Here is a 24,884-nt window from a genome sequence, read left to right on the forward strand (position 1 = left end):
CTGAACTTGGTTCTTGATAGTGAGTATAATCAGGGTATTTTGACAAATAACGGCCTGAGCATTGACGATCTAGCAGGGATTCTGTTCGCCCAGCGCGCACTATACGACAAGATATGGGATACCCGAGTCATCCCATACCTCCCCAGACTCTACTAGAATCAAATCATCTCAGCGCTTAACGGTTAGGCTTGTACTACTCCGTAACAAGGCATGATAGCAAACATTTATAAAACCACTCTGGATTTTCTTATGAAAAGGCCAGATAACCTGTCATTTATACACTGAGCACCCAAAAGCGGGTGTCCTTGATGGTCCGAGAATTATCCAGGGCGGCTGCCCATTCCAATAGGATGCAAAACCCGGATTTCGAACCACTTCACCAACAACATCCCAGGCACAGGCCGAAGTAGAAGATTGTGTGAATGTTTGTATGAAATCACAAAGGAGCTCTTGGAGAGGAGACCCTGCCATTGCGTATATTAAAATGGGTTATCCACTCGTATAATCGTGCTGTAAAACATATTTGCTTGCAAACAATTTGACGCCGTCTCCTCCTGTTCTAATTCGAGAAATATCCGTTTATTGATAGGCTCTTTGTGTGTTTATACCCCAACAACCAAATTGTTGACAATACTAAAAGTTCCAGTTAATACAGATCCGTTCTATAAATACTTCCAAAACCCTGGTATGACCCTCAAGCCCCACAAAATTATCGCTCAAATGTTCTTGAATCATTGTGCTGCCGCCTCCTTCACCAACTCATCTACTACTTCATAACACTCTTCTGGGCTCTCGAATACTCTCCATACGCTCTCTGGGACACCGGTAAAAGCCTTCTCGAATCTCTCAGGCTCGTTCTTCTGGGAAATGCCGATTGCAGCAATGTCTGTTACTTTGCGGATGAGGATTAGCTTGATCCAGGTTGGGTTCCTACGGTACCTAATTGATCATTAGTAATTGGAAAGTCAAGGCGGATAAAAGATAAAGGATTAGAACTCACATCTCTCCATAGGCCTCCGGGTCACTCTGTGTACTATCCCCCACGCAAATCATCTTCCTCTTTGGCAGCCATCTATGGATCTTCTCCATTCTATCAACTTTATATTCTTGTGTGCCTTCTGTCAATGTCTCTAGCAACCCCCCTAAGCTCAAGAAGTTCGCATCCCTTAATATCATGGTTCCTTGAGGATAGTATTCCTGACGGAATTCGCTGAGAAATGAGTAGAGAGTATAGGGTGAGGCAGATAGGTAGAACCAAGGAGCTACTGAAGCATGTTTAGGGGTGATCAAAGATTGGATATGTTTGTAAAACTCTGGCATTCCCTCAATGGGTAGGGGTTTAGATAGAAAAGTCGAGCGCAGAATGCCAATGGGAGAGCTGGTTTGAGTTATTTTTATCGAATCATCAATATCTGTGTGGCGTTAGTACTTTTTCTTCGACACCGCCCAAAAATTTAACAAATTCCAAGGATTAAACGATTGAATTTCCAAACTCACCAGAAATGACTCCCCATCCTTCCGGTTCTGCAAAAACTGTTTTCATCTCCAATATTCCCTCTGCTCCTGTCGGCACTTCCGCCTTCCACGTTGCGATCTCACCATCTGTACCATCTTTCAATTTTCGAATATCGCTGCTAATACCGTTTCTTCCACCCGGTCCCAATCTTAATTCTGTATTCTCTTGGTGCTCTGAAAACTCGACATCAACAACCCTCCCAGGTTTAACATCCATCAAAAATGGTCTCAATCTCTCCTCTACAATTTCGTCTTCTCCTCTATCACCATCTGCACCAATTCTCCCAACTATATCGCCTATAATTTCCGGGACATGTTTACCACTCTCAGTCTCCCAAACTGCCGCCACAAACTCCGCTTCCCATTCTCCCGTCAATTGATTTTTGTAAGCCGTGTTGTCCAATAACCAAACTGTATCATCTTTAGATATCGCTGTTGGGAATGGATTATATGGACCGAGATATGAGAGGAGGTTTTCTAGGAAAGAGCTTGTGGGTGTGCGGGGAAGATGTGGGAGGGTTGATTCGGTTTCAGGGAAGTTATTACTGTTGCGGGCTTGGACTTGTAGGGAGGTAGTGCTTTGATGAGAGATGGACATTGTAGCTTTAGTAAATTTAGATCCGGTGTATAAAGTGTAATTTTCTCTATTACTTTTTGTTTATTGTGTCGAAATTATGATTTTGACTCGTAAAGCGATTTATTTGTTCAAAAGTGGAGTTTTCTATCTTCGTTTTATTCAATGGAGTCAAGTGTCATCCAGACAACAAAGAAGGAACGTGCGTGTCCGCTAAAATTGAGTGAATATGAAGAAATAGAACAAAAGGGAGAGAAGGGAGGAAGGAAGGAAGGAAGAGAGGAAGAAAAGAAGAAAAAGAAATGTAAGAATAGGTAGTAGTAGTATATGTTTGGGATTTAACCCACACCATCTGTCCACCTCCTTGCCCTGCACCATCATTTCTGCATTCAAGGGCTGGTGATTCCATTTTAAGGTGGATTTTCGTGACGTGACGAAGGTAAACTCTTACTTTTCTGGTATAACGTTGAAATTAGCGCAATGTTCAGCATCCTAAAGCTGCACTGCGGTGAAACATGGAAGGATGCTGATGCGATGTGATGAGGTCAGGGGAACATTTATGAAATGTCAGGCACGCGATGAATTGATTCGACAATTCAAAGTCACGTGGTGTCGCTTGGCTTTCTGTGGCGTTGGTATGACTGTGCCGGTTTCTAGGTTACGATGGTAGGGCTAAGTACGAGGGCAATCTTGTGCTACGTACGTACGTACAGAATCCTCAAGGCATCTATCTATATTCTATTCACCGGGAATGTGATAAGATTTTGACTGATCGACGTTTATTCACAAGTAGTACTCAGCTTACTCTCAGCCCTGAAGGAACCCACTTTGTGGGGCTATTCTCGGATGACATTGCCGTTGAAAATATGAAGGAGGTCAATTGTGAATTGCATGGATTAGATGGGTATATACTCCGTATATTCAAAGTCCAAGTCTCAAATCGTGTAGTATTTTCGGAATAATATGAAAACGATTTCCACCCGTGGTCGAATATTGACTTCAAAAATCATAAACAAGTATCAAGAATTGAGAATGGAGAATCAAGACAAATGGAACGAAACGCTTTGTGAAAAGAACTGCAAGAAAATCACTTCCCTTAACATCGGACATCCAATCCTACTATTACCCTATACTCCGTACTGAACTGCACACATGATGTTGTGTTATCAGTATCCACAAGAAGAATTACATATTTGTCAATTACTGAAATGTAACAATGCCGAACAACCAATCACTTTCCAACACATGACAATCTCGTGACCTCTGCTTTCTTTTGTTGCACATCTGGTGAGATGTCGAGTATGTGGGCAAATTTGATGTTTAAAAATCTTCTTGATTGATTCAATTGTCCGAGATAAATCTTTTCTTTTCTAAAAAAAAAGCTACTTTTAACACTTTGCTACACCCTGATAAATATCTCGAAACCCCACACGTTCTAATCCGTCCCAATAGACGCCCATAGCAACAGGTCATGGATAATTATATTAATGGTCGTGGAGCTGTAATCTCAGGCGGATAATCAGGACCATCGGTCAAATATCCTTCGAGGGCCTTGATACTCGGCGAGAAGAAGTATTCACCACCTCTGTGAATTACCCATTGTTCGAGCTGAAGGCGAGCCTCCGTAGGAACCTTACCATCTGGTAACCCGATAGAACGAGGTGGATGGCAAGCCTGTCGTTGACCCACAATCGCATCAATGCCAGGGCCATGTTCACCGACAAATTTACCCTTGCCATCCGGAAAGTGGTGACTGCTTGCCCAGCGAGTAGTTAAGAAGTTGAATCCCTCGCGGATATCGCTCTGATAGCAGACAAACAGAAGACCACGTTGTTTCTTATCATCCGATTTTTGTTCGAGCTCTTCTTTTGGTGTTACTTCATCTCCATAAGAAATGCTGCGACGGATGATGACAGTATGATCATGGTCTAAGTCTCCACGAGGTCGCATCTTTCGGATATGGGCTGCAAAGGGACACTTATCGTGGTTTTCGATGGGATGGAAGTCAAAGTTGTTGGAACGGAAAAGGTTCTTATCTTTATCGTCATGGGGGTTTTCATCGACGGGGGTACCTGATTAGTCAATTAACGGCCGATCAAATCGAAGTCGGATATACCCACCATTCTTCCATCGGCCCATCAGGTATGCAGCAAGCTTCTCTTTCGGGTCCTCAGACATCTTAGCATTTGGCGCATGCTCTTTGTTATCTTCTAACCATCTAATAATGTCTCCATTAGTTCGCTTATCATAAAAGAAGCACAGCAACTTACTTGTCGAACTCCGGAACAAGTTGTTGCAGATCTCGGAAAACGAGGAAACTCCCGTCTTCCGCCCAATCTGGCTGCTTCATTTTATCACCAGGGTGCTTCGCGAAGATTAATCTGCAAGGCAGGGTCACCCTTTGGTCAACTGAGATGACCTAAGTAAATTAATATTAAGAAGCTCTTACCCTGACTTCACAGACTTGGGCTCCTTGTCTTTGGGTGTCACTTCATCCAGGCCTTCGATAAGCGGTTGACTGATTCCATCCTCAAACCCAAAGCTATGGTACAAGTTAGAATATATCGAATTTCGTTATATGTTTGAAAGTACTCACTGCTCTTTGCCCTTTTCCGGACGAGTTTTGCCTTGTTTATCAAATATGAACTCAATCGCTGGGTCATTACTGATTTCATAGTTATTGGCATCACCACGGCCATCCACCTTGAGAAAATGTTCTTTAACACGATTTACCTGGTTCTCCAAAGCGCCCTGGAGGCTGGCTGTGACCAAAAATACTCCATCGATCCAATGCTTTGATGGGGAATATTCATCTCGAATCTCCTCGGGGTTGTCCCAGCCCTCATTTACGAGGTCGTCATACATGCCCTTCCTGAACAAACCACCACGAAGTTGATTATTCTTGAATTTTGTGTAAAACTCTTGATTTCGCTTCACCTCAGCATCTTTAAAGGAGAATTTACCCAGCTAATGAGATTCGTCAACGGTGGCATTCAAATCTTTAGGGGTATAGGGAGTAACTTACAGCTGCTAGACCAGTCGAGGCAAATGCAATATTGACACCTGGCAAGGCTAGAGTCTTGGCCGATTGACGCAACTTTTGAGCTTCAAGTTTCGCCGCGCTGATCTGGTCCTTCATAACACATACATCATTTGCAGTCGTGATATTCTTCGCAAAAGATCGCAGCCGCTGCTTGAACTCGTCTGGTTTCTTGATCTTAAAAAACAGAAATGTTTGGAATCTTTTGGGCAGTCCGGGCCTAATGAGAAAACAATTGGTAAGAAAGATATGTTGGAAGGGGATGGTTATAAGTGCTCACCAAATATCACCTTGGATATTAGACTTTCTAGCTATCCAACTCATGATTGTGGATAGAGCAGAAATCGTAAGTGACAGCTATCAGGTCAAAATACCTCAAAGGTCGGATGTGAGAAGTAGATACGGCATACCCTGAGGGATGGAGTCCCTACTTAAGATATCAGAGAGGCTTAAGTAATCTAACAAGTGAACAAGGAGCAATATTCATAAATCCACAATTCTTTAGGGTATACAGTTGCCTATGAGCTCTCAATGCCGGCCAACACCTTTGTGTGGGCTGTTTTGATGAAAGCTACTTGAAAATCTAGTGACAATATTAATCAAAGTAATTACAAAAACTGGCAGTAGTCGATTCGTGCAAGGCTGGATTGGACTAGTAATAGCAAAGGATTACGTATGTACTTTTCATCCCAATGATTCCTTTCTCATGGGTGATTGGCTCTCCGGCCACTCTACATCCTCCTGCGACGAGGCGGAAATCGGAGATCAGTAATGGAGGAGATTTCATGGGACAGCTCTGCCCAAAGAAGAGGTAGATCTGTGTATGTAGATCCAAAAAAAGAGAGATTATGTATCTCCATTCTAAATTGTCCAATTACCCCATACGGCCATGAAACTTGGCTCAGCCTTGACTATCCCAGCCTCATATGTCAATTCGGTAATGATTGGAGTTTACCGCTATCGTGTAACAGCTGAAGCGCGGTGCCGGAATATTCTTGGCCATTAATAAGTGGTACTGCGGCTGAAAGATCAGCATTGCTTATCAAAGTCAAAGTATAGTAGTGTCATAGCGAGCCATCCACAATGATAGTGAATTATTAGCTCCCATACACTGCAAAGCATAATTGGAGTCTTATGGATACTTAGATTCGCTATGACTTGCCTCGAGGAATATAGAGACTAAGACTGCTGACAGTGCGAAACGGATTATCACCAGGTATAGGAAAGGTCGGTGTAAAGTTGCCAAAAATGAGCCTTCGCAAGCAGTACCGTTTTAGGGTTATCTTAATGTTCTTCATGATGGTAGAGGTCCATCGCGGTAAGTTCCTATAACTTGGTGCTGGTGTGGGACTTTCAACCCACGGCTACACGCGTTTTGCTTCTCGATTGGTCAGACAGGCGACACACTCTTCAGCTGAGATGTGGGGAACGTGGCAGCCGAAAACATATGGCCCACTTTCGGGGATCCATAGATCTTGCGTGCGGGTAGTCCTGATCTAAGATCTTGTTATGATCGACGTTCCGCTGCAGACGCCATCCAATAAGTCCCCATGGTTTATAAATCGATAAGCTGAAGATATCTTGGTAAATACTCCCGTTTTCAGGTGGATAAGTAAGAACTTTGGGTTGCCTCTAAGAAGCTTGTATGATAGGTACATCTGATTGTCAGAGATGTAGACAGCCCACCACACTGCGTCATAGTTCTGTCAGTGCCGTAAAATCTACCCCTTTCTTCCGGATACGAAGAATCCACTCCTAAGATCTGGTAATCCTAAACTCACACCTGAACTCTGCTGTTCGATTGGACATTGGGCTTCGCATTTTCACACGCATATGAAGATCCCTCAGAATATCAATCGTTAACTTTCAATATCTGTTGAGCGAGGAGGAACAGACCTAAGCGAGGCTTAAAATATTCAGGTACTTAAACACATACCTATCTGCCATTTCACGTTTAACAGCAGCGCAATTGTCGCATTATCATTCAATCTTTCTTAACATTGTTCTATTCCTCAGGATGAAGTCGCAATTGACGAGGCTGCTTCTTGGAGTCTCTTTTGGAGGCGTGAATGCCGTTCGCAACTTCATGACAGAGGCGGCAAACTCGCAGCGCATTTCCGGCTATGGGCCAGTAGACAAACCCTCATGGGAGCCGACATTTATCGATGAATCACCTCCCTATCAAGGCATTCGAATCCCACGCCAAGAATGGAAGCTAGAATGCAGCAGCGCTGAGACTAGCTTCCCATGTCAGAATGCGATTGATGGAACCAGCACATCGTCTTGGCGTAGTCAATTGGGCTCCGAGAGTCACAGCATTATAGTAGACCTTAATAAACCTCATGCTGTCAATGGGCTTGTTATCTTACCTCCGATTGATAGTGAAAGTAAAGGTCTCATCACTCAACACGAAATATACACCAGCAACGACAAGAAGGATTGGAAGAGTGTCGCATATGGAATGTGGCCCAACACAAATAGACAGCGACTATCCGCTTTTGAACCCACATCCGCTCGATACGTGAAGCTCAATGTTAGTACTGGGGTTGGTGGTCCGTCTTGGATCGGTATCTCAGAGATCAATATCTATGCGACACTGTACACCATTCCCCAAGATCCCAAACTCGGTGTCTGGGGTCCGACTATTGATTTTCCAGTTGTTCCAGTTGCTGGTGCTCAAGAGGCTTCTGGAAAGATTGTACTGTGGTCATCGTGGGCTTCGGATCGGTTCAAATCAACACCCGGGGGTAAAACGGCCATGGCACGTTGGGACCCATCGACATCTGAAGTATCGGAGCGCATTGTTACCGACACTGGGCATGATATGTTTTGTCCGGGAATTTCCATTGATGGTACCGGGGTGATGGTCGTTACTGGCGGAAATGATGCTTCCGTGACTAGTTTGTACGACGCTTCCACTGATCAATGGACAAAGGGCCCCGCAATGTCATTACGTCGTGGATACCAATCATCAACGACCCTCTCTGATGGACGTGTTTTCGTCATTGGTGGCTCTTGGCATGGAACCGCAAGACTTCCCAAAGATGGAGAAGTTTACGACCCTAACAAGAAAACCTGGTCTATGCTTCCCGGTGCCACGGTCGAACAAATGTTGACCGAAGATATGGAAGGTCCGTGGAGAGCTGACAATCATGGTTGGTTGTTCGGATGGAAGAATGGGAGTGTTTTCCAAGCAGGCCCTAGCCGAGCTATGAATTGGTACTTTACAGATGAAAATGGTAGTGTCCAGGGAGCTGGACCTCGCCTGAATGATGCGGATTCCATGTCCGGAAACGCTGTAATGTTTGATGCTACAGAAGGCAAGATTCTTACCATTGGGGGCTCTCCTGACTATGACGCGTCTTTTGCCACCAGTAATGCGCATGTAATTACTCTCGGGGAACCTAGAGAACATGTGGATGTAAAACCTGCCGGGATCGGCGGTAAAATGCATTCAAAACGTGTTTTTCACAGTTCCGTCGTCCTGCCCGATGGGACTGTTTTCATTGCCGGTGGCCAGACCTTTGGGGTTGCTTTCAACGAGGAAAATGTACAATTCGTCCCCGAGCTGTATGATCCGAAGACCAACACTTTCACTGAGCTACTGAGCAACAACGTCATTCGAGTTTACCACACATTATCGATCTTGTTGGCAGATGGCAGGGTTCTAAACGCGGGTGGTGGGCTATGCGGTGACTGCTCAGCTAATCACTATGACGGTCAGATCTTTACGCCACCTTATCTCTTGACCGAAGAGGGAAAACTTCGTGATCGTCCCGAAATCAGATCAACTGTCCCATCTGAATTGAACGTAGGCGATGTGTTTGAGCTCAAAGCAAGTGTCCCGATTCATTCTGCGTCCTTGATTCGCATCGGTAGTGCCAACCCACACCAGTCCAACACTTGAACCAGCCGCCGCGTACCCCTCCCATTGAGTAGATCTGGATTGCATAGAAATGGCTATACGGCGCGTCTTCCCACCAGTTCTGGTATTCTCATTCCTGGATACTGGATGTTATTTGTCATGGACGAATACGGAACGCCTAGCAGAGCGGAGGTTATTTTCATCAATACCCCAAAAGCAATTGATTCTTATGGGGAGGAACAGAGCCAGTTAGGTTTACTCGAGTCTTACTGGCAAAGTTGGAAGCCGACGCTGATGGCACAATTTTCACGCCCGGGGCGAGAATTGATCTGAACGGATATTAGGAAGGGTGGATAGAAGTGTCAGTCAAGCTGTAAGAGTGTAGTAGTATGATGGATACCAGTCGTGCCCTGAGATTGTTAGCTTTTTCTCGGGAATTGATATCAGAGTTCTAAATCAAAGCATTGATGGATGAACGAAGATCATAGTGAAATGAGTGATAGTCCAATCATAGAGACGTATGTATCGTGTCCCTACGGAAGCAGTGAATCAGTTATTTACTGATTCGATGGTCGTTGCGTGGTGGCAAAAGTGTTGTTGAAGTAATGGTTCAATGGTAGTTGCGAGCAGGGTGAGCTAGTCCCAATTAGGACTAGCAAGAGCTTCGGCTTATTCGAAGCTCTTCGCTTTCGTAGATTCTTTCCTCTTTAGTCATGATTCTACAATAATCTGAATGCCTTTCAATTCTATATCTATCCTATGCCTCCCAGTACTTCCCCAAACATCTGAACGGATCACAAATCAATCCATATCGGAATACCTATATCCCACCTGGAATTGAAACGACAACCCAAACAATTTCAGAACGCGGCGTATCTCAGAATGGAACCAGAATCCAAGAAACCTCAACACCAAGCAAACCTCACAGTAATAGCAGCAATAAGTTATTTGTAAGATATGTAAGATACGATTTCGAATACGACAGTGAAACTTCTACATACACCAACCACTATTCCAGCTGAACGCAGTAAGTTAGTTTACATTACTTTTTGTTATGTTTTATTATCTGGACTAATCATGCAATGGGGATGAATGTTCCGTGAAGCGGGATTTCTGAGATTATTGACCTCACCGATGACCCTCCTAGGGGGAGCAATCTACCTGCTCCTGCCGGAAAACATGTTTCCACAACACTTGTGAATCAACAAAGTGATGAGCTGATTGTCGTTGTATAATCTGAACAAATTACAATCTTAAAAATAATACATTTACTGATTCTCGATCAGTAAATCATTTGTTTACATTTTATCTTTAATTAGTCAATCCTCACGCCGTATTTCTTTTTGGAAATGCTCCGTGTATTATTCAAAATAGATTCCGATTCCGTTTTTGAAGTTTGTGACACGCCTCTTTCGGAATTGCCTGGTTGCCCGCCTCACCCGACTCTTTTCCCACCACTCATGAATCAATTATCTGCATAGAATTCGTAAATTTCGGGCCCGCCAGCGACCGTTACCAGATCCCCATCAACCCTTCTTAAATAGAAATGACTTCTTCCCTATTCGATAGTCACGAAGACATTGATCTTGGACAATTTTGCGGAGACAAAGCTCGCGGATAGAATCATGGCAGCGCTCTGTGTCTATTCCTCAAGTCCTAGGATCTTACTACGAATTTCAAAAACCTCTTGGAGCGATCTCATATCCCCGCGTGCAAACTTCAGATCCTGCCGACGCATCACCGCTAGCTTCAAGTGCACTGGTTGAAGGTTAGCTGTGGTTATTGTTTTCGGCGAGCAGTGTGTTAACCCATAAATTATACACCAGAATATCTGTGTTCATCACAAAAACATAATCATCGGACTCGGAAGCGAGGAGTTGACACATCCATCGAGACCAGTATCGAAAGACCCCTCAAACGCGCTCGTCTGACTGAGAGAAACTTGAAAGCATTGGAAAACACAGTGGGACAACGAAGAAAGTCTGCCGGAGAAAAGTTTACTGGACAAACCACAACTACCGACGACAATCTGGGTCCACAATACCATCAACCAGAGTCAAAAACCTCAAATTCCGAGACCAGGTCAAGGCGATCAAAAAAAATCCATTTCTACGACAGACACTGGCTTTCAGGACGCTGCTTTCAACAACGGTATCCTCAATTCCGAAAACTCGAAACCCCATACTAACCTCGAGAAATCGAAAGTTCGAATCAATCGAACTAGAGACACCGTATCCCCAAGCGAGTCTGAATATGAGATATTTGCCCATAAGATCCGGACAGCTCCCAATGAACAAACCGTGCTGCTACAGACGTCTTCGTTACTCAAGGATTATGGAGCGGACAACTTGAGATACGGCAAAGTATACAATCAAGCATTCACTGCGTTTCCAAAGAATGTCGGTTTCAATACCGGAATATCGGCTCCACGGCCTGATATGGTTGAGGGATTAGAAATGCCAGAGTTCGACCCTTTCCTAGTTCGTCAACAGCTTGGTGGGGCTGCTGTGCCTACTTCGGGCACCAACGCTATTACCTTGCCACATCTGGCTGGAGAATGGAAAGGGCCAGGGAAGGATATGATCTTAGTACAAGCCCAGGCAGCACACGATGGTGCTTGTATGGTTTATGGCAGGAACAAAGCACTTTCATTCCTCGACAGTCCTGATCCTACCGGTCATGCATTCGTTTCGACTTTCACTATCGACGGTACTATTCTCAACACTTTTGCGCACTATTCATCTGAATCTCAAGGCCAACTCAACTATCATCAATATCCTATCTCTAGCTCCTTACTTATATCAAGCTATGAGGATTTCAAAAAAAGCCGACGGCGGTTAAGAAATCTACAGGACGATGCCAAAGAAATCTCGGAGAGGTTGAGGGACGAGCTGAAAGCCACAAGTGTACTAGCGGAGACAGATGCAGCGGGGACAGATGGGAATAGTTACGACGACGAAGATGGAGAAAACCCAAACAATCAACTGCTGGCGGAGTACTGGTCAAGTTTCCCGACAAACGATCCGTATGACTCACGGCAAATTCCAGCTACGAACAATTTACATGCTCCGCCTTACGCCAGTTTCCAACAAATCAGTCAGGATGAGTCCGTATAAATTACCGCTGCGCCGTATGCAATTTTTTCGGAAAACGATGAGGATGACCTCTTCATACAGATTTCTTCTGAGAACAATGGATATACTTTGCTTATTGGCCTAATTTCCCCTTTCATAACTCGGCCGCAATCTTCAGAAGATATATCGCTTCCATTTGAGCCAAGTGAAGATATTGATCAGATAAATGGGCGTGGCCATGGGAGGACTCGCCGGACCCGAAAGCCAATTGTGGATGCGCGAAAGACTCGCAGAAAATATGAGGGTTAAAGCTCTTTGTCTGCTCTTCACCGTTGGAGAAACTTTCAAGGCATCAAAATAAAGGTAAGCTTGGTGAAGTACCATTGGAGATTAATGATTTTGAAGGTACCGACTTGGAAGATGATAAGGAGACCGTTCCATTTCGAAAATTAAAACTTCGGAACAATATCACAATCACGGATTCGGATGATGTTGATGATATTACACAAAATCGTAAAAGATCTCATGTTGATTTGATGGTACCTGACTCGGAGGACGATGGTTTCGGAAGGAATGGTAGTGGAATTCCGTGAGTCCAATTCCTGTTTAATTGCCTATGCATTGGTGAATTTCATGCTAATGGTTAAGAAGCAGTAATAAATTACATCTTCCGGCTATCCAAAACAGAAGGATTGGCCGACAGTCTTCGTATTTCAATTACACGGTTGAACCTATCGATGCAGGCAGGGGAAAGGTCGTGTAGAAAACCATACACACTCCGGAACACGAAACATTATCCTTCTACTGCCCCATAGATATCTGCATTAATGCAAATGTGAAATCCGAGTACCGATATGAGTTGGTTGATCATCTCTCCAATGTTCATGAGTTGGTCACCAAGAAACCACAAAAGTCCAGCTGGCTGCCATAGTTCTATTCCAAATACAATGGAAGGTTTCCAACGCGAGATTTCTTAGTAATACATATCAATTCAAACCACGGAGCATTCTGAGATAATACTTTTCATGGAAATGTTCTGAATGCGCAAATTCAACTGTTCATATATCGGATTTTTGGGGTGATTTTGGTCGGGGATGGAATTTGCTCGAAATTGCTGATGTGTATTAAGGAGGAGAGATATAAGAATGCAGATCTTGTTGATATATATTTAGTAAAACTATCATAGCTCAGAAATTAATATACTTTCACTCACAGTATTCAAGACCCTTCAAATCGTCTTCATCTCTTCTATCAATAACAATTTTAATAACCTCTCCATTTGATGCTTTCTATATCTACAACGTGTGATATGGATATTTTTCCCCAGAACGAATTCAAATAATAATAATTTGATTCTTTATACCGGTATAATCTAATAAATGTTTAATATTTGAAATATCTTTATAAATATAAAAAAAATTATCGAGTTGTTTAATTATTTAATATATACAATCAAGACCAAAAACAGTGAAAAATCATCAATTTTGGTGTTGGTTTCGCTTAGTGTACGGTGAGTAGTTTCCAGAACTCTTACTTCCGTCTTCAGTTTGCCCAGGAAGACAGGTGACCTTGCTGCTCCCCTATTGGACATATTTATAGTTTGCGAATAAATCCTGAGCACTTCAGATCTCAATGTTCAACTACTTCTTGATATTTTATGATTCTTGCTATATGTTTTATTATCTGCCAGTCTTGTATGATGCCTCATCTTTCTATTCATATTCCTATTTTATTCTGCTTCAAAGATTATGCTCTGCATCGATGAGTCAATTGTATCAATATGTAACTCACCGTCACTAAGTCATACAACAAGGTCTTCATTGAGAAAACATTAAGCATCCATCATGATTAGAATTTCAGACAGATTTATCATTATCTTACAACAAAGCATTCACGAAAAGAAGTAGTATTTCCAATAAAACCAAGTTCTTGTAAGTGCTTTTCCCTGGATTATTAGACATCTGCTTACATTCACAGGGACTCACAATCTCGCTAACATGCGTTTCCGCCTTCTCATTGTTTCCGTCGCCATGTTTCGAGTAGCCGTCGCTGTTCCCATCACTTCTCCTTTGACCTTCGGAAAACCCCAGTGCTATGAAGACTCTTCCAAAGTTCTTAAGCCCGGTATGACTTGCGATCAACTAAAAGAGAATACGTGCTTTTATTCCGTTCAAATCCTCAGGGATCCCGAGTCAGCAACCACCACAATCACAGACTGGAATTGTGTCTCATATGGGTCAGACCATTTTGTGTTCAACAGGACAAAGGGTCTGTTCGGTAGCAACGCTGGTCTTGTGGAGGTTAAAGGCCGTGTTTGGGTTGTGTCAAACTTCACCCGTTTGGATTCACCACAATCCATCATTATGTTAGTGGTTGGTACACTAGTCCTTGTAGCTTTCCATTGCTTAAGTGGCAGGGCAAGAAATATCCAGTGTATTTGGCGGAAGATATCGGCGACACTTTCTTGGGCGCTATAGGAATCGACGGTCCCGACAACCATTTTTATCAGATCGAGATACCGTGTTGTTACTGGGCTTACTCGAGCTCATTGACGGGAACTGTAGACCATCCATGGAGGATCTAGACTAGCTATGCCTTGGGACTTGGACAAACATTGTACATGTATTTAGAAGAATCTAATCGTTGGTGTTTAACTACCCTCGCCGTGATTTAAATCTTCTCGGTGAGAAAGTAAATTGTATGCATTCACCTTCGGTACATCCAGGTATCCGGTATCCATTAGCTATGTTGAGTTCGCGATAGTGCTTTGTGAAGCACCATATATGTTCTGACTGAAACTTTAAAGCGAGTCAACAATTACTCCGATATCTAAATAGTGATTCACTGTCACAGAGTCATACATCAGTCCTTATTTCCTAGGCTACACGCAATATATGACTCTATATCATCCCTTATTACTATCATTGCTTCTGAGCTACGTCAAAAGTTTCCATTTGTTCTAATGTGATGTACTCAACTTCGACCACCAACACAATATCAAAAACAATCCAAATCCTCTTGCATCTTGCACTCCACCACAATTAACTCCAACTACAGACGCAAATGAAATAGGAAATATTAGTTCATTTCCAAAATTCTATCCCTCTAATTGTGCCTAATGGAGAGTTGGAGACCAGAATGCGGTGACACGTCGTGATAATTCCCAGTGTCCGACCTCGAGTCCTGCTTGTGCATCGAGATCGGCAACCAAGTTTTTCGCCATTTCTGAGGTTTTGATGCTATTGCAATGTAGGATCCTACTTTGTTCGTATTGAATATACTCATAGCAGCCGAATTGAACCACAAATGAGAACTTGAAATTGAGATAGCATGTACACACCGAAATCGATCTAGAAGTTCATCTCCGCACTTTCACACAGTGTCAATTATAAAAGGATTAGGCAAAGGCCTTCATAACCACACCAAACACTGATAAACTCTTCAACTAAGACAGCAATCGCAGTTAATAAGAAGAAAAAATCAAGAATTATGTGTTACAAAAAGATGAATGCAGAGTGTTGCATTTTCAAGGAGACCTTCTCAGATGTGTGTGGACATGTAACAACTGTCATAGAACATCAATATTTTTGTACTAAAGATCAACACGATCGACTTCCGGAATTCGATCCATATCCTGATTCATCAAAATTAGAGAAGGGACTTCAGCTCCATTTCGATCATCATTATGACGAATCATCTCGCTGGGCTGTTGCTGATATTGCAGACAGTAAGTGCATGTATTGCCAAGCTGTTGAGAGTGGCAAATTCACAAATACAGACAGTAGCTCTTCTGTCCTATCACAACTCTTGCCCCCGAATACTTGGATATCTGATCATGAAATTGGAGGATACAAGGTCATTCCTCCTGCTGATATTCAATCAAGAAGAGCATATTGGAAAAGTTTTATTGCTGACCAAGTCATCCTTTCCCAGAGGCAATACAAAATGCAGGTAAAGTATTATGATGTAGCAAAGGCAATAGTAAATCATTTGAACAACAAGAACTCGGCCAGATGATGAATACAGAGACATGGGATCATTTGTCGTGGAAGATGACAAGAGCAAAGAAGATGCTAGATTTTTATGACGCTGATCAAAACCGCTACCTTTTCTCGGTAAGAGCAAGGGGTTACGGAAAGAAAGAGTCCCTTTTTGATCCCGAGTACGTGACATGTCTTACTAATGACCTATTCTATCATGTCAAACCTGAGAAAATCCCAAGTGGGGAAATCTGTTCAATTTGTAAAGAGGCTCTCGATTCTCCGGAGAATCGTGTTGAAGTAGTACGTATGTTTTGTGGGCTTCACCTCTTCCATCATGGACGTATAGTTAAAAAATGGGTCAAGAGATGCGAAGGAGAGACTGACTATTTATTGTGTCCGGTGTGTCTAAAGAGACGCAAGTACTACCCAATTCCGTATTTTGGTTGAGATTGGCGCCCCAAAATCATTGGCCCTGAGCTCAACCGTCATTTAGACAGCGATGATTCAAGCGATGATTTATGGCTCGAATATACAGACAGCGATGATTCAGCCAGCGATGATTAAGCTAGAAGATACTTGACGGCGTTCATTGATCGACCCTCCAAGCACCGCCTAGAGAGCTACTAAAACGACATCGTAGACATTGTGGGCATGAATTGTGGTGAGTTTACGCCAAAAGTACATGCTAAAATCTCTCTAGAAGAGGTGGCGTTGTATGACAGATGCTAAAAGAGAGGCTAGTACTCATGTAGCTCAGTTTGCGTTTTCCTTTGTAGACATGCTAGAATCCGTTCTTGCTTTTTCCGAAAGAGACTGAAACACAAAAAACTCAAAAAAAAACTTTTTTCCTAGACTTTCTTAAGTCATCCTGTCAACGCAGTAGTCTTGCAATTTTTGAATACCTTGTTATTTTCTTAGTAAGCATCTACATGATTTCTAACCTTTTTCCAATAAAAGTATATTTTCCTATTTCCTTGAGCCATGTGATTCCGTGTAGCCAGTGTTGATTTTTATGCTTCTTGTCTGCATTTATTTGAGTGCATTGTTAAAAATTCAAGTATGGGAGTCTTTCAAAGCTAGTTTTTTTTTTAATTTCAGGAAATAATGATATCTGTAACAATAGACAGAGCCCACGCATGATCCGAGAATGATGCTTTGTCCAAATTTGAGTAAAATTGTGGCTGATAGGGCTAAAAATTTATAGTTTAGCAGTTCTAAGGTTATTGTATGAGCCAAAGATTTACCTAACGGTCCCCGACTTCAGGCACGATATAACTCCTCCGCAAAAAATGGCCTTAAATCACTTACTGCAACACGCAGTATGATGAGAGGTTGAGCTAATACATAGACAAACTTTTGCGGTAGATCATGGACTTCCGTGCCTTTTGAAACACAGCTGGAAGTCTTCGGTGACTGTGTAAAGAGGAGTAGCTCCTTCCTTACCTTTGGACACATTGCAGGATCAAACGCAACAATCACAAGTTATTCTCTTCATTAGAAGGCCCACTCATTGGCGAAGTTTGCTAGCTTCGAATCTTCCTTGCCGTATTGCCCAGAAATAATGGGCTTAATGCAAACATTGATATAAGTGTCTCTGGAGCCTTCTCAGTTTTGTTCGCAATATTGACGTCTAATTTAGAGACACGACAGGTCATCTCTGCAATTTACTTATAGCATTCTGCCCATCGAAAGGTTTGACTCCCACTTGCCAGTTTACCATCTCTGCTGTCCGCCAAATGTCTCGCATGCATTGCATTTGCTGACCCGAATTCCACATCAATCTTGGTCACCCAGTGAAGTCTCAAATTAAATCAATTGCAGTAGAAGCAGGCAGTGTATCTAGAGTGATTCAACTCCTAATGAAATGCAGCATAGGTTTACGTACTTCGAAGGTGTTATAATTTATCTAGAAGCAAAGCGCAGGCTACACGAAAAACACAAATTCCTGCCTATTTAACTTCTGTTCAATATCCTCAAGGTCCCAATCACCACAAAAACCAAACACTCAAAGTCGAAATTATTTAAAACTTTAAAAATCCTGCGAGTAAGAGCCTCTTAGGTCTTGCGATCTAGAAACCATTTTATCGTAAAAGCAAGACAGCGTAAATTCATATGCATATTCAGCCTCTGATTCCATCTTACTACATCTTCGCCATTGAGATTACACTGAACTCGTTACTAAGAATAATAAGAAGCACCAGGTAATTACAAATGTCGGTACTTTTATCATCAAATGGTGATTTCATTAGTCTGTTATCATGTCTATCTATAATCACTGCTTCGCTAGTGTACAACACTTTCGGGTATACAACTCCTTCATTCAGTCGAAACGTAAGAATACGAGCATCATAGGACCCTACTTCCTAAAGTTTTGCTTCCACGGCATTCTCCCCTCGTCCACTCTCTAAATCTCTCCCTATACCCCTCTCCTCGACCACGAGCTCATTTTCCGTCACACTTCCACCACTTTCCACTCCACGTTCCTCTTCCCTAACCACGGGTTTCTCATCCGGTCTCTGCAGTCCCTTATCCTTAATCAAAAGGCAAAGACACAAACAAACCCCAATAATCGGTACCCAAAGTAAAAATACACTTCTACTCGCCGCCATATATGCATCTAAGACTTCGTTTTTTTGTTCCGCTGTTAAGATTGATAAGTTTGGAATACTTAGTATCGATGCAAGGATTGTTTCCTTAAATCCTTCGGGTAAGGGAGTTGCCAATCTGGTTAGATGGGACTTGACCGAATTTGAAAAAATAGCCGAGGAAATCGCGAGACCGAATGCACCACCTAGTGAGCGCAGAAAATTTCGGGTGGAGATAACGACTGCGCGATCACGTTTGGTGCAGTGGGCTTGCGCTGCTGTGAGAGTAGGTTGGAAGACGAAACCTACTCCTGCACCCTCGGTCAAGAGGATTAAGACGATTTTCCATTTTGGTATCGTCCGAGAAAATAGAAGAATGAGACCTGATCCTAGGGTCCAAAGAATGAATCCCATCCAGATAACTTCGCCATAGCGTTTCGTCCTAGAGATGTATTGTCCGGATACAATACTGAAGCTGGATTGGGTGGCGACAAATGGGATGGTGAGGGCGGCGGACATGAGAGGTGAGTACTGGCGAGCATTTTGGTAGTATACTGGGAGGTAGTAGAGGTGAGAGTAATAAACGATGCCGAAGAGAAAGTTTTGTGTGAGGATGGCGAAGACGGCGGGGTTTTTGAAAAGGTTCAAAGGTAACATTGGCATAACGGCGAATTTCCATTCCACGATGATAAAAGCAACTAAGCATATGCCACCCACTGTGAGCATGGAAACTACCATGGGACTAGACCATTCGAAGTAGGTGCCACCACACGAAACGGGTATTAAAATGAGCAAAATGGTTGCGGTCACGAGGACAATTCCTGGATAATCGATGACTCGAATTTTGGTTGCTGTAGAGCCATGCACTTTACTTGGAGGGAGTGTCCATGCTACCATGATAGCGGATAGAACAGCGAGCGGGCATATACACCAGAAAAGACCTCGCCATGTCGAATGTTGGACGAAGGCGGCCGCCAAGAATGGTCCTATAGTATTGCCCAAACCGACACAGGATCCCAAAATCCCTTGATATCTAAAAGTCATTAGCTGTAATCATTGAAATCCTGATAGCCGGAATATACTCACTTTCCACGATTCTCCAAAGTAACAACATCTGATACAATCATCATACTCAAGGCCATAATCCCACCAGACCCCACTCCGGAAATACCCCTAAAAACATAAAGTTGGGGACCTGTTTGAGCGAACCCACAAAGCAAATCTCCTAGCGCCAACAATCCCGCGGCAGTGAGGAATACCACTTTTCTTCCCAAGATATCTGATATTCTTCCGTAAAGAACTTGGAATACTGTGTTGGCAATCAAACTTGAAGTACCTGCCCAAGAAATTGTGGTGGCCGCATTGAGATCTGCTCCGATTGTTGGTAATGCTATACCAATGGAGTTTTGATCTATATAAGTGATAAGAAGAGCAAATGCTAAACCACAAAAGACCACTATAAGTTTTCCTTTGGCCAGAATATTTGTCTCTATGCGGACTAATTCGTGGCTATCCGTTCCTGCCATGGTAGCCAATAAAAGATAATATTCTCAAAGTGATATTGTTTGTCGTTCATGGACGAGAAATACATCTCAAATATAAGAAAACGAAAAACGATGTAAGAGATACTAAAGATTCATCCAGATCCGCTATCCAAAAACTACAGGGCAAAAACTCTACCGGATAATCGGCACTTGCCCGTGTTAGTTGTAGATCCAAATCAAGCTTTTCACAATCGCCCCCTTTATCCTGTTGGTCATTTTCGTTTAAATGCATCCTTTTGGATCTATGATAGGCATCACTGATTTTACATGCTTGACAAAAGGAGCGGTGATATGAAATTCAAACAGAATTTTGCGCTTGCTAGCGTAATCATGCAGTACAAATATTGAAGAGAAGGCCAAATCCAACTGCTATTGGGCAAAATGAGAAACTTTCTCCGAAAAGCGGCATTGCGAGTCCGAGTATCGGGCTTCAGGATCCTTAACTCGGACTTTTGGGATTTGCCCAGCCACAAATATCAAGCAATATATGGGGATATGGTTACGGGACCGAGAATTTGATTACAAGCTTGTTCAGGAGTAGTATTAATACAAATTTGAGGAATCTTTCGAGTATATGTTTGACTCAAAGGCATGGGATGCAGGTACTTGCAGACAATAAGATGCCAAATGAGTTCCTCCATTCTACATTACCTCCTAACAACAACCTATTGCATTTAGTTGAGGCGACGAAGGATTAATGATCCTCCGCAGAAAAGGCACTGCTCAACAATGCGATTTAGGGAATAGTATCTTAAGGTTGTACCTTGACTAACCCTGTACGTGTTTATAAGCACATTTTTCAAAGGAAGTCAACCTCAATCAACATGTACAAGACAGGCTTCTCAGGCCACATCATAAAAGAACATCAGGTAATCAGAGCCTAGCTCCGTCCTTGCAGCTCAGATGTCCCACCCCTTTAAAATTAAGAAGATTTATTCTTGTATGTTTAACGTGCTTTGAAATGATTCCATCTAATATGTAGCGGATAAATCAAATCAAACCTTGACTGTCAGTAAGAAGTAATAAAGGGTTATGAACAAAGTGAGCACACCCAGGTCAAGTTTTTTACTTGCTGGAGATCAAAATATCGTCAAGATGCATTGAAATATTCGGATTAATTTGAAGCCATTGCATAAAAATTTCTTGGATAAATAACCTTATGTACTCAACCAGCTCCCCAACAGTAAAGGGAGGTGGGTAGCCTTGCATTCCAGCCTCGCTTTAAGCGAAAAGGCTTGCGTTTCGTCCTCTGCCTACCTCTCCTCATCCATAACTACCTTCCTGCGCACGCTCATTTCCAAATCTGTTTGGCACATTCTGGAACTTCTAATCGTTACCACTACAATTTATAGACTACACAAGGAACCACTAAAACTTTAAACTATCTCCAAAATGAATCCCTATGAAGGTAGGCTTTCCACCCCCCGCTCTACCCCGCGTTCAAGTTCCATGATGAGCTTCTATTAACATACATTGATACTGTAGTCGAACACAACATAAAACCCGCCTCCCAATCCACTAGACCGCGTCGCCGGCCTTCTATGTCCTCTTTCTTCAACCAACTATCTCAGATTGAAACATCGACTTCTGCTACCGATCCCAGCTGGCATCACAATAATCCGCACGCTGTTCCTACTCCTGTATGTTCTCTTTCTCAAGCCTGTCTATATATTTTGTAATTACTTTACAATCCTGAAGAGACTAATCAAAATATTACAGGTTGACGTAGCAGCTTCCTACCGACTCCTCCAAGATCAATTCCTGACTCTCCGGACAAACGACCCCTCCTCTTCAACAGCATCTCTCCTCGATATCCTCATCGACTCCATAACCTCTCAAATTGACGACCCGCCAACCACCATATCAGGCTGTTCACAAGCCTACCTCGACACCATTGACCGCGTTCCTCGCTCCTCCCTAAAAGCAGACGAAACATGTCCGATCTGTGGAGAAAAATTCCTCGATGACCAATATTGTTTAGTTGTCGTGTTACCATGTCATCCAGCACATAAGTTTGATTTAGAATGTGTAGGACCTTGGTTAAGACTTAATGGGACGTGTCCATTGGATCGGAAGAAGGTTGGGGATGGGGAGGATAGGGCGAAGGAGGCGGAGAGGGAGAGGGAGAGGATGAGGAGAGGAGTGGAGGGATTAGGGTTTAGACAGGAGGGGGAGGGGGCTGAAAGGAGGAGAGAAGAGGAAAGGAGGAAGGCGGAGGTGGAGGAGGAGAGTGATGGGGATGATGGGATGTATGCTTAAGAGTTTGTGAGTGTTCGATTGTGAATTGCGAATTGCGAATTGCGAATTGTGAATTGCGAATTGGGAGTGTAGGGAGTTGCGGGATAATTGGGTGATAACCATAGCTCGAAAGAGACACAGAAATCGCAATGAGTAGGATGATGATGTGGCACAGGAGACCGGCGGAGAACACCAGATATTCAAGAAGAGATACCCTGACCTATCACGAATATATCGAAACAGACATACTGAATACCCAATTACAAATAGTACAACAAGCAAGCGACGATATACCATTGAATCATATAGCATTCTGGAATTAGTACTCATGAACATTATTAATCGCTAAATCATACGTAAATTATTTTCGTTCAAAATTCTCATCACCATATATAAAGTTTACCCGAAAACAAAGTGATTCGATATCATAGAAAGGGGAGAGACAATAGACTCAAGAGACGCATCTGACTTTATTCTTGCAGTAATTTTCCATGGGCGAATCGAGTCTACTCCGTAGAAACCTACCAGGGTAACATGATCTACCTACCTACCTACCTATCCCGTAATGTAATACAAAATAATGGAATCCTAATGGGTGTTTGAGCATATGAGGTCTAGTGAATGTATAACAAAACTGTTACATATGATGGATGTGCTATGAAAGTCAAATAGCAAGAGTGAAACATATAGTGCTGTCCTCAGCCATAGCAGTGAGAACGTGACAAAACCATTTTAATCTTGTATGAGGAAGAAAATGAACCATCTATTATGAACTATCCATTCCTAACATTCTCTCGCTCAGCACGCAGGAGAAAACGAAGTAGTTATGTCTTGGATCTTCTCAAACCAGACCAACCAAATCAGCAGCACCACCGGAAGTAAATCTCAATATGTTTGATACGCCACGCTAGTTTTCTCTGTGAATGCATGTCGTTCATATCAAATAACACATTCCCCCGTCTCACCCAATTCCACCACCTCTCTACTCTAATATTCTCAAAATATCATGCCTTTTCTCCTTATTCAACCGCACTTCCATAATCTTTAAGCTCATGAGGCATATATCTATGCTTGGACAGCACCTTCTTGAGTCAACATATACTTGTAAGCACCGAAAGCAGCAAGTCCACCGATGAGAATGATAGCGTAGAGACCGATACCCATTCCAGTCTCGTCTTGGGATGAGGTTGGAGAGGCGGTTGTGGTTTGGGGTTTTGGTGCTGGGTCGCCAGCCTGGATAGGAGAGTGCTTGTTAGCTTGAGCTTCTACAAAATGTGCAAGACTAGACGGAAGATTTATACGGCGAGGGAAAATGGGATGAATGGAAAGAAATTGAGGCATATATATGTTGATGGATGGATGTAGGAACGTACCACGCGCTTCAAAGTACCAATGTGTAAACCTTTGAGGATTTCTCGTGCTTCGTCACTGTGTCCAACATCCTCGAATGCTTCGGTTGCGTCTTGTCCTCCGACATCGAGAAGGACTTCTTCTCCACCACTATTTAAAATATATGAATTAGCAATTTGGCCTGATGGTCTCTAAATGAAGTTCTACAATGACAATAAGCGCCGGAAGAGTTGCACAGCGGCGGCAGACAAGAGGCTATATTAGGACGAGATTTCCAGACACTTATAGTGCAACGAGAGATAAATATTTATCCTCAACAATATTCCCTTTGTGGACACAATCCACCGATCTACAATCCATCCCATATTCAACGCCTCACAGCAATGCCCTCTCGAATCCCTCATATCTGAGTCCTCGTACCCCTCTCCTCATCCCACCCTCCTTGGGAATAAATGGAAAACAAAAAAAAGGTCCTGAACTTACGGATGTTCATCAACGAAAGACGAAACGTTATAAACCTTATCATGAATAACCATAAACAAATCCTTCTTCGTCTTATGTTCCGCCGCCTCAGCATAGGTATATTCCTTCGTCTCAGACATCTTTCTTGTATGTGTATTGAAAGCCCACTATATTATCTTCTTTAGGTATTCGTACCCGCAAAGTGTATCGTGTTCGTAAATGGTGAGATTCTCAGATGCGTCGGCCAAGAGATTGGTTTGCAGATTTTGATTGTAAATAAAGACAGGTACCTATCTCTTCTCAGTAACCGTATGAAGCACAAGGAATTATTATCGGGTGGTACGGTAAGTATTGATTTGGGAGTTGTGGTTGCTTCAACGATTCACAAAAATAGAGATAACAACTAATAAAATCACAGCACAGGCAGGCTGTTTAACTTAATAAGCTCGGTGGCCGAGCTCAAATCTATGGCAACCCCTAGTACGCTAAGCAATCTTTGGTTAAAGATTGCTCAAGATTGCTCAGCATTTATTTCGCTGTTGATTATTGGTTGGAAAGACTTATATCCGTTTCCGCAGAGTGAGGGGATGGGTGGATTTTGGTTATGGTGCGAGAGGATGGGATGAGAAATTAAAGTGAATGATTAGTAATATG

General features: G+C 42.8%; 10 protein-coding genes across 10 annotated transcripts; 5 read left to right on the forward strand and 5 right to left on the reverse strand.

Moving 5' to 3' along the window:
• Window positions 1-731: 731 nt before the first annotated feature.
• On the reverse strand, window positions 732-2,113 carry SS1G_13390 (hypothetical protein; the record flags this gene model as incomplete). The annotated part of the gene is made up of 3 exons (XM_001585456.1): window positions 732-930; window positions 1,001-1,412; window positions 1,498-2,113. The coding sequence occupies 3 exons, from the start codon at window positions 2,111-2,113 to the stop codon at window positions 732-734; spliced, it is 1,227 nt and encodes a 408-aa protein (XP_001585506.1).
• A 1,455-nt stretch (window positions 2,114-3,568) lies between these two features.
• On the reverse strand, window positions 3,569-5,453 carry SS1G_13391 (hypothetical protein; the record flags this gene model as incomplete). The annotated part of the gene is made up of 7 exons (XM_001585457.1): window positions 3,569-4,161; window positions 4,210-4,307; window positions 4,360-4,470; window positions 4,539-4,631; window positions 4,686-5,056; window positions 5,115-5,349; window positions 5,410-5,453. 7 exons carry the CDS (start codon window positions 5,451-5,453, stop codon window positions 3,569-3,571), a joined length of 1,545 nt encoding a protein of 514 aa, XP_001585507.1.
• A 1,762-nt stretch (window positions 5,454-7,215) lies between these two features.
• On the forward strand, window positions 7,216-9,036 carry SS1G_13392 (hypothetical protein; the record flags this gene model as incomplete). Its single annotated transcript, XM_001585458.1, has 1 exon — window positions 7,216-9,036. One exon carries the CDS (start codon window positions 7,216-7,218, stop codon window positions 9,034-9,036), a length of 1,821 nt encoding a protein of 606 aa, XP_001585508.1.
• An 840-nt stretch (window positions 9,037-9,876) lies between these two features.
• Window positions 9,877-12,831, forward strand: SS1G_13393 (predicted protein; the record flags this gene model as incomplete). Its single annotated transcript, XM_001585459.1, has 6 exons — window positions 9,877-9,944; window positions 10,142-10,223; window positions 10,314-10,352; window positions 10,944-12,100; window positions 12,418-12,657; window positions 12,723-12,831. The coding sequence occupies 6 exons, from the start codon at window positions 9,877-9,879 to the stop codon at window positions 12,829-12,831; spliced, it is 1,695 nt and encodes a 564-aa protein (XP_001585509.1).
• A 1,234-nt stretch (window positions 12,832-14,065) lies between these two features.
• Window positions 14,066-14,652, forward strand: SS1G_13394 (predicted protein; the record flags this gene model as incomplete). The annotated part of the gene is made up of 2 exons (XM_001585460.1): window positions 14,066-14,433; window positions 14,463-14,652. 2 exons carry the CDS (start codon window positions 14,066-14,068, stop codon window positions 14,650-14,652), a joined length of 558 nt encoding a protein of 185 aa, XP_001585510.1.
• Window positions 14,653-15,572: 920 nt separating this feature from the next.
• Window positions 15,573-16,780, forward strand: SS1G_13395 (predicted protein; the record flags this gene model as incomplete). Its single annotated transcript, XM_001585461.1, has 4 exons — window positions 15,573-15,795; window positions 16,095-16,355; window positions 16,692-16,712; window positions 16,752-16,780. 4 exons carry the CDS (start codon window positions 15,573-15,575, stop codon window positions 16,778-16,780), a joined length of 534 nt encoding a protein of 177 aa, XP_001585511.1.
• Window positions 16,781-17,145: 365 nt separating this feature from the next.
• Window positions 17,146-17,506, reverse strand: SS1G_13396 (predicted protein; the record flags this gene model as incomplete). The annotated part of the gene is made up of 3 exons (XM_001585462.1): window positions 17,146-17,241; window positions 17,360-17,464; window positions 17,495-17,506. 3 exons carry the CDS (start codon window positions 17,504-17,506, stop codon window positions 17,146-17,148), a joined length of 213 nt encoding a protein of 70 aa, XP_001585512.1.
• A 908-nt stretch (window positions 17,507-18,414) lies between these two features.
• On the reverse strand, window positions 18,415-20,162 carry SS1G_13397 (hypothetical protein; the record flags this gene model as incomplete). Its single annotated transcript, XM_001585463.1, has 2 exons — window positions 18,415-19,669; window positions 19,723-20,162. 2 exons carry the CDS (start codon window positions 20,160-20,162, stop codon window positions 18,415-18,417), a joined length of 1,695 nt encoding a protein of 564 aa, XP_001585513.1.
• Window positions 20,163-21,572: 1,410 nt separating this feature from the next.
• On the forward strand, window positions 21,573-22,439 carry SS1G_13398 (hypothetical protein; the record flags this gene model as incomplete). Its single annotated transcript, XM_001585464.1, has 3 exons — window positions 21,573-21,588; window positions 21,666-21,820; window positions 21,900-22,439. 3 exons carry the CDS (start codon window positions 21,573-21,575, stop codon window positions 22,437-22,439), a joined length of 711 nt encoding a protein of 236 aa, XP_001585514.1.
• Window positions 22,440-23,483: 1,044 nt separating this feature from the next.
• On the reverse strand, window positions 23,484-24,370 carry SS1G_13399 (hypothetical protein; the record flags this gene model as incomplete). Its single annotated transcript, XM_001585465.1, has 3 exons — window positions 23,484-23,651; window positions 23,792-23,918; window positions 24,252-24,370. 3 exons carry the CDS (start codon window positions 24,368-24,370, stop codon window positions 23,484-23,486), a joined length of 414 nt encoding a protein of 137 aa, XP_001585515.1.
• Between the last annotated feature and the right edge of the window lie 514 nt (window positions 24,371-24,884).

The sequence above is a fragment of the Sclerotinia sclerotiorum genome, genomic scaffold (genome assembly GCF_000146945.2).
Source record: "Sclerotinia sclerotiorum 1980 UF-70 scaffold_25 genomic scaffold, whole genome shotgun sequence".
In the NCBI taxonomy this organism is placed as follows: domain Eukaryota; kingdom Fungi; phylum Ascomycota; class Leotiomycetes; order Helotiales; family Sclerotiniaceae; genus Sclerotinia; species Sclerotinia sclerotiorum.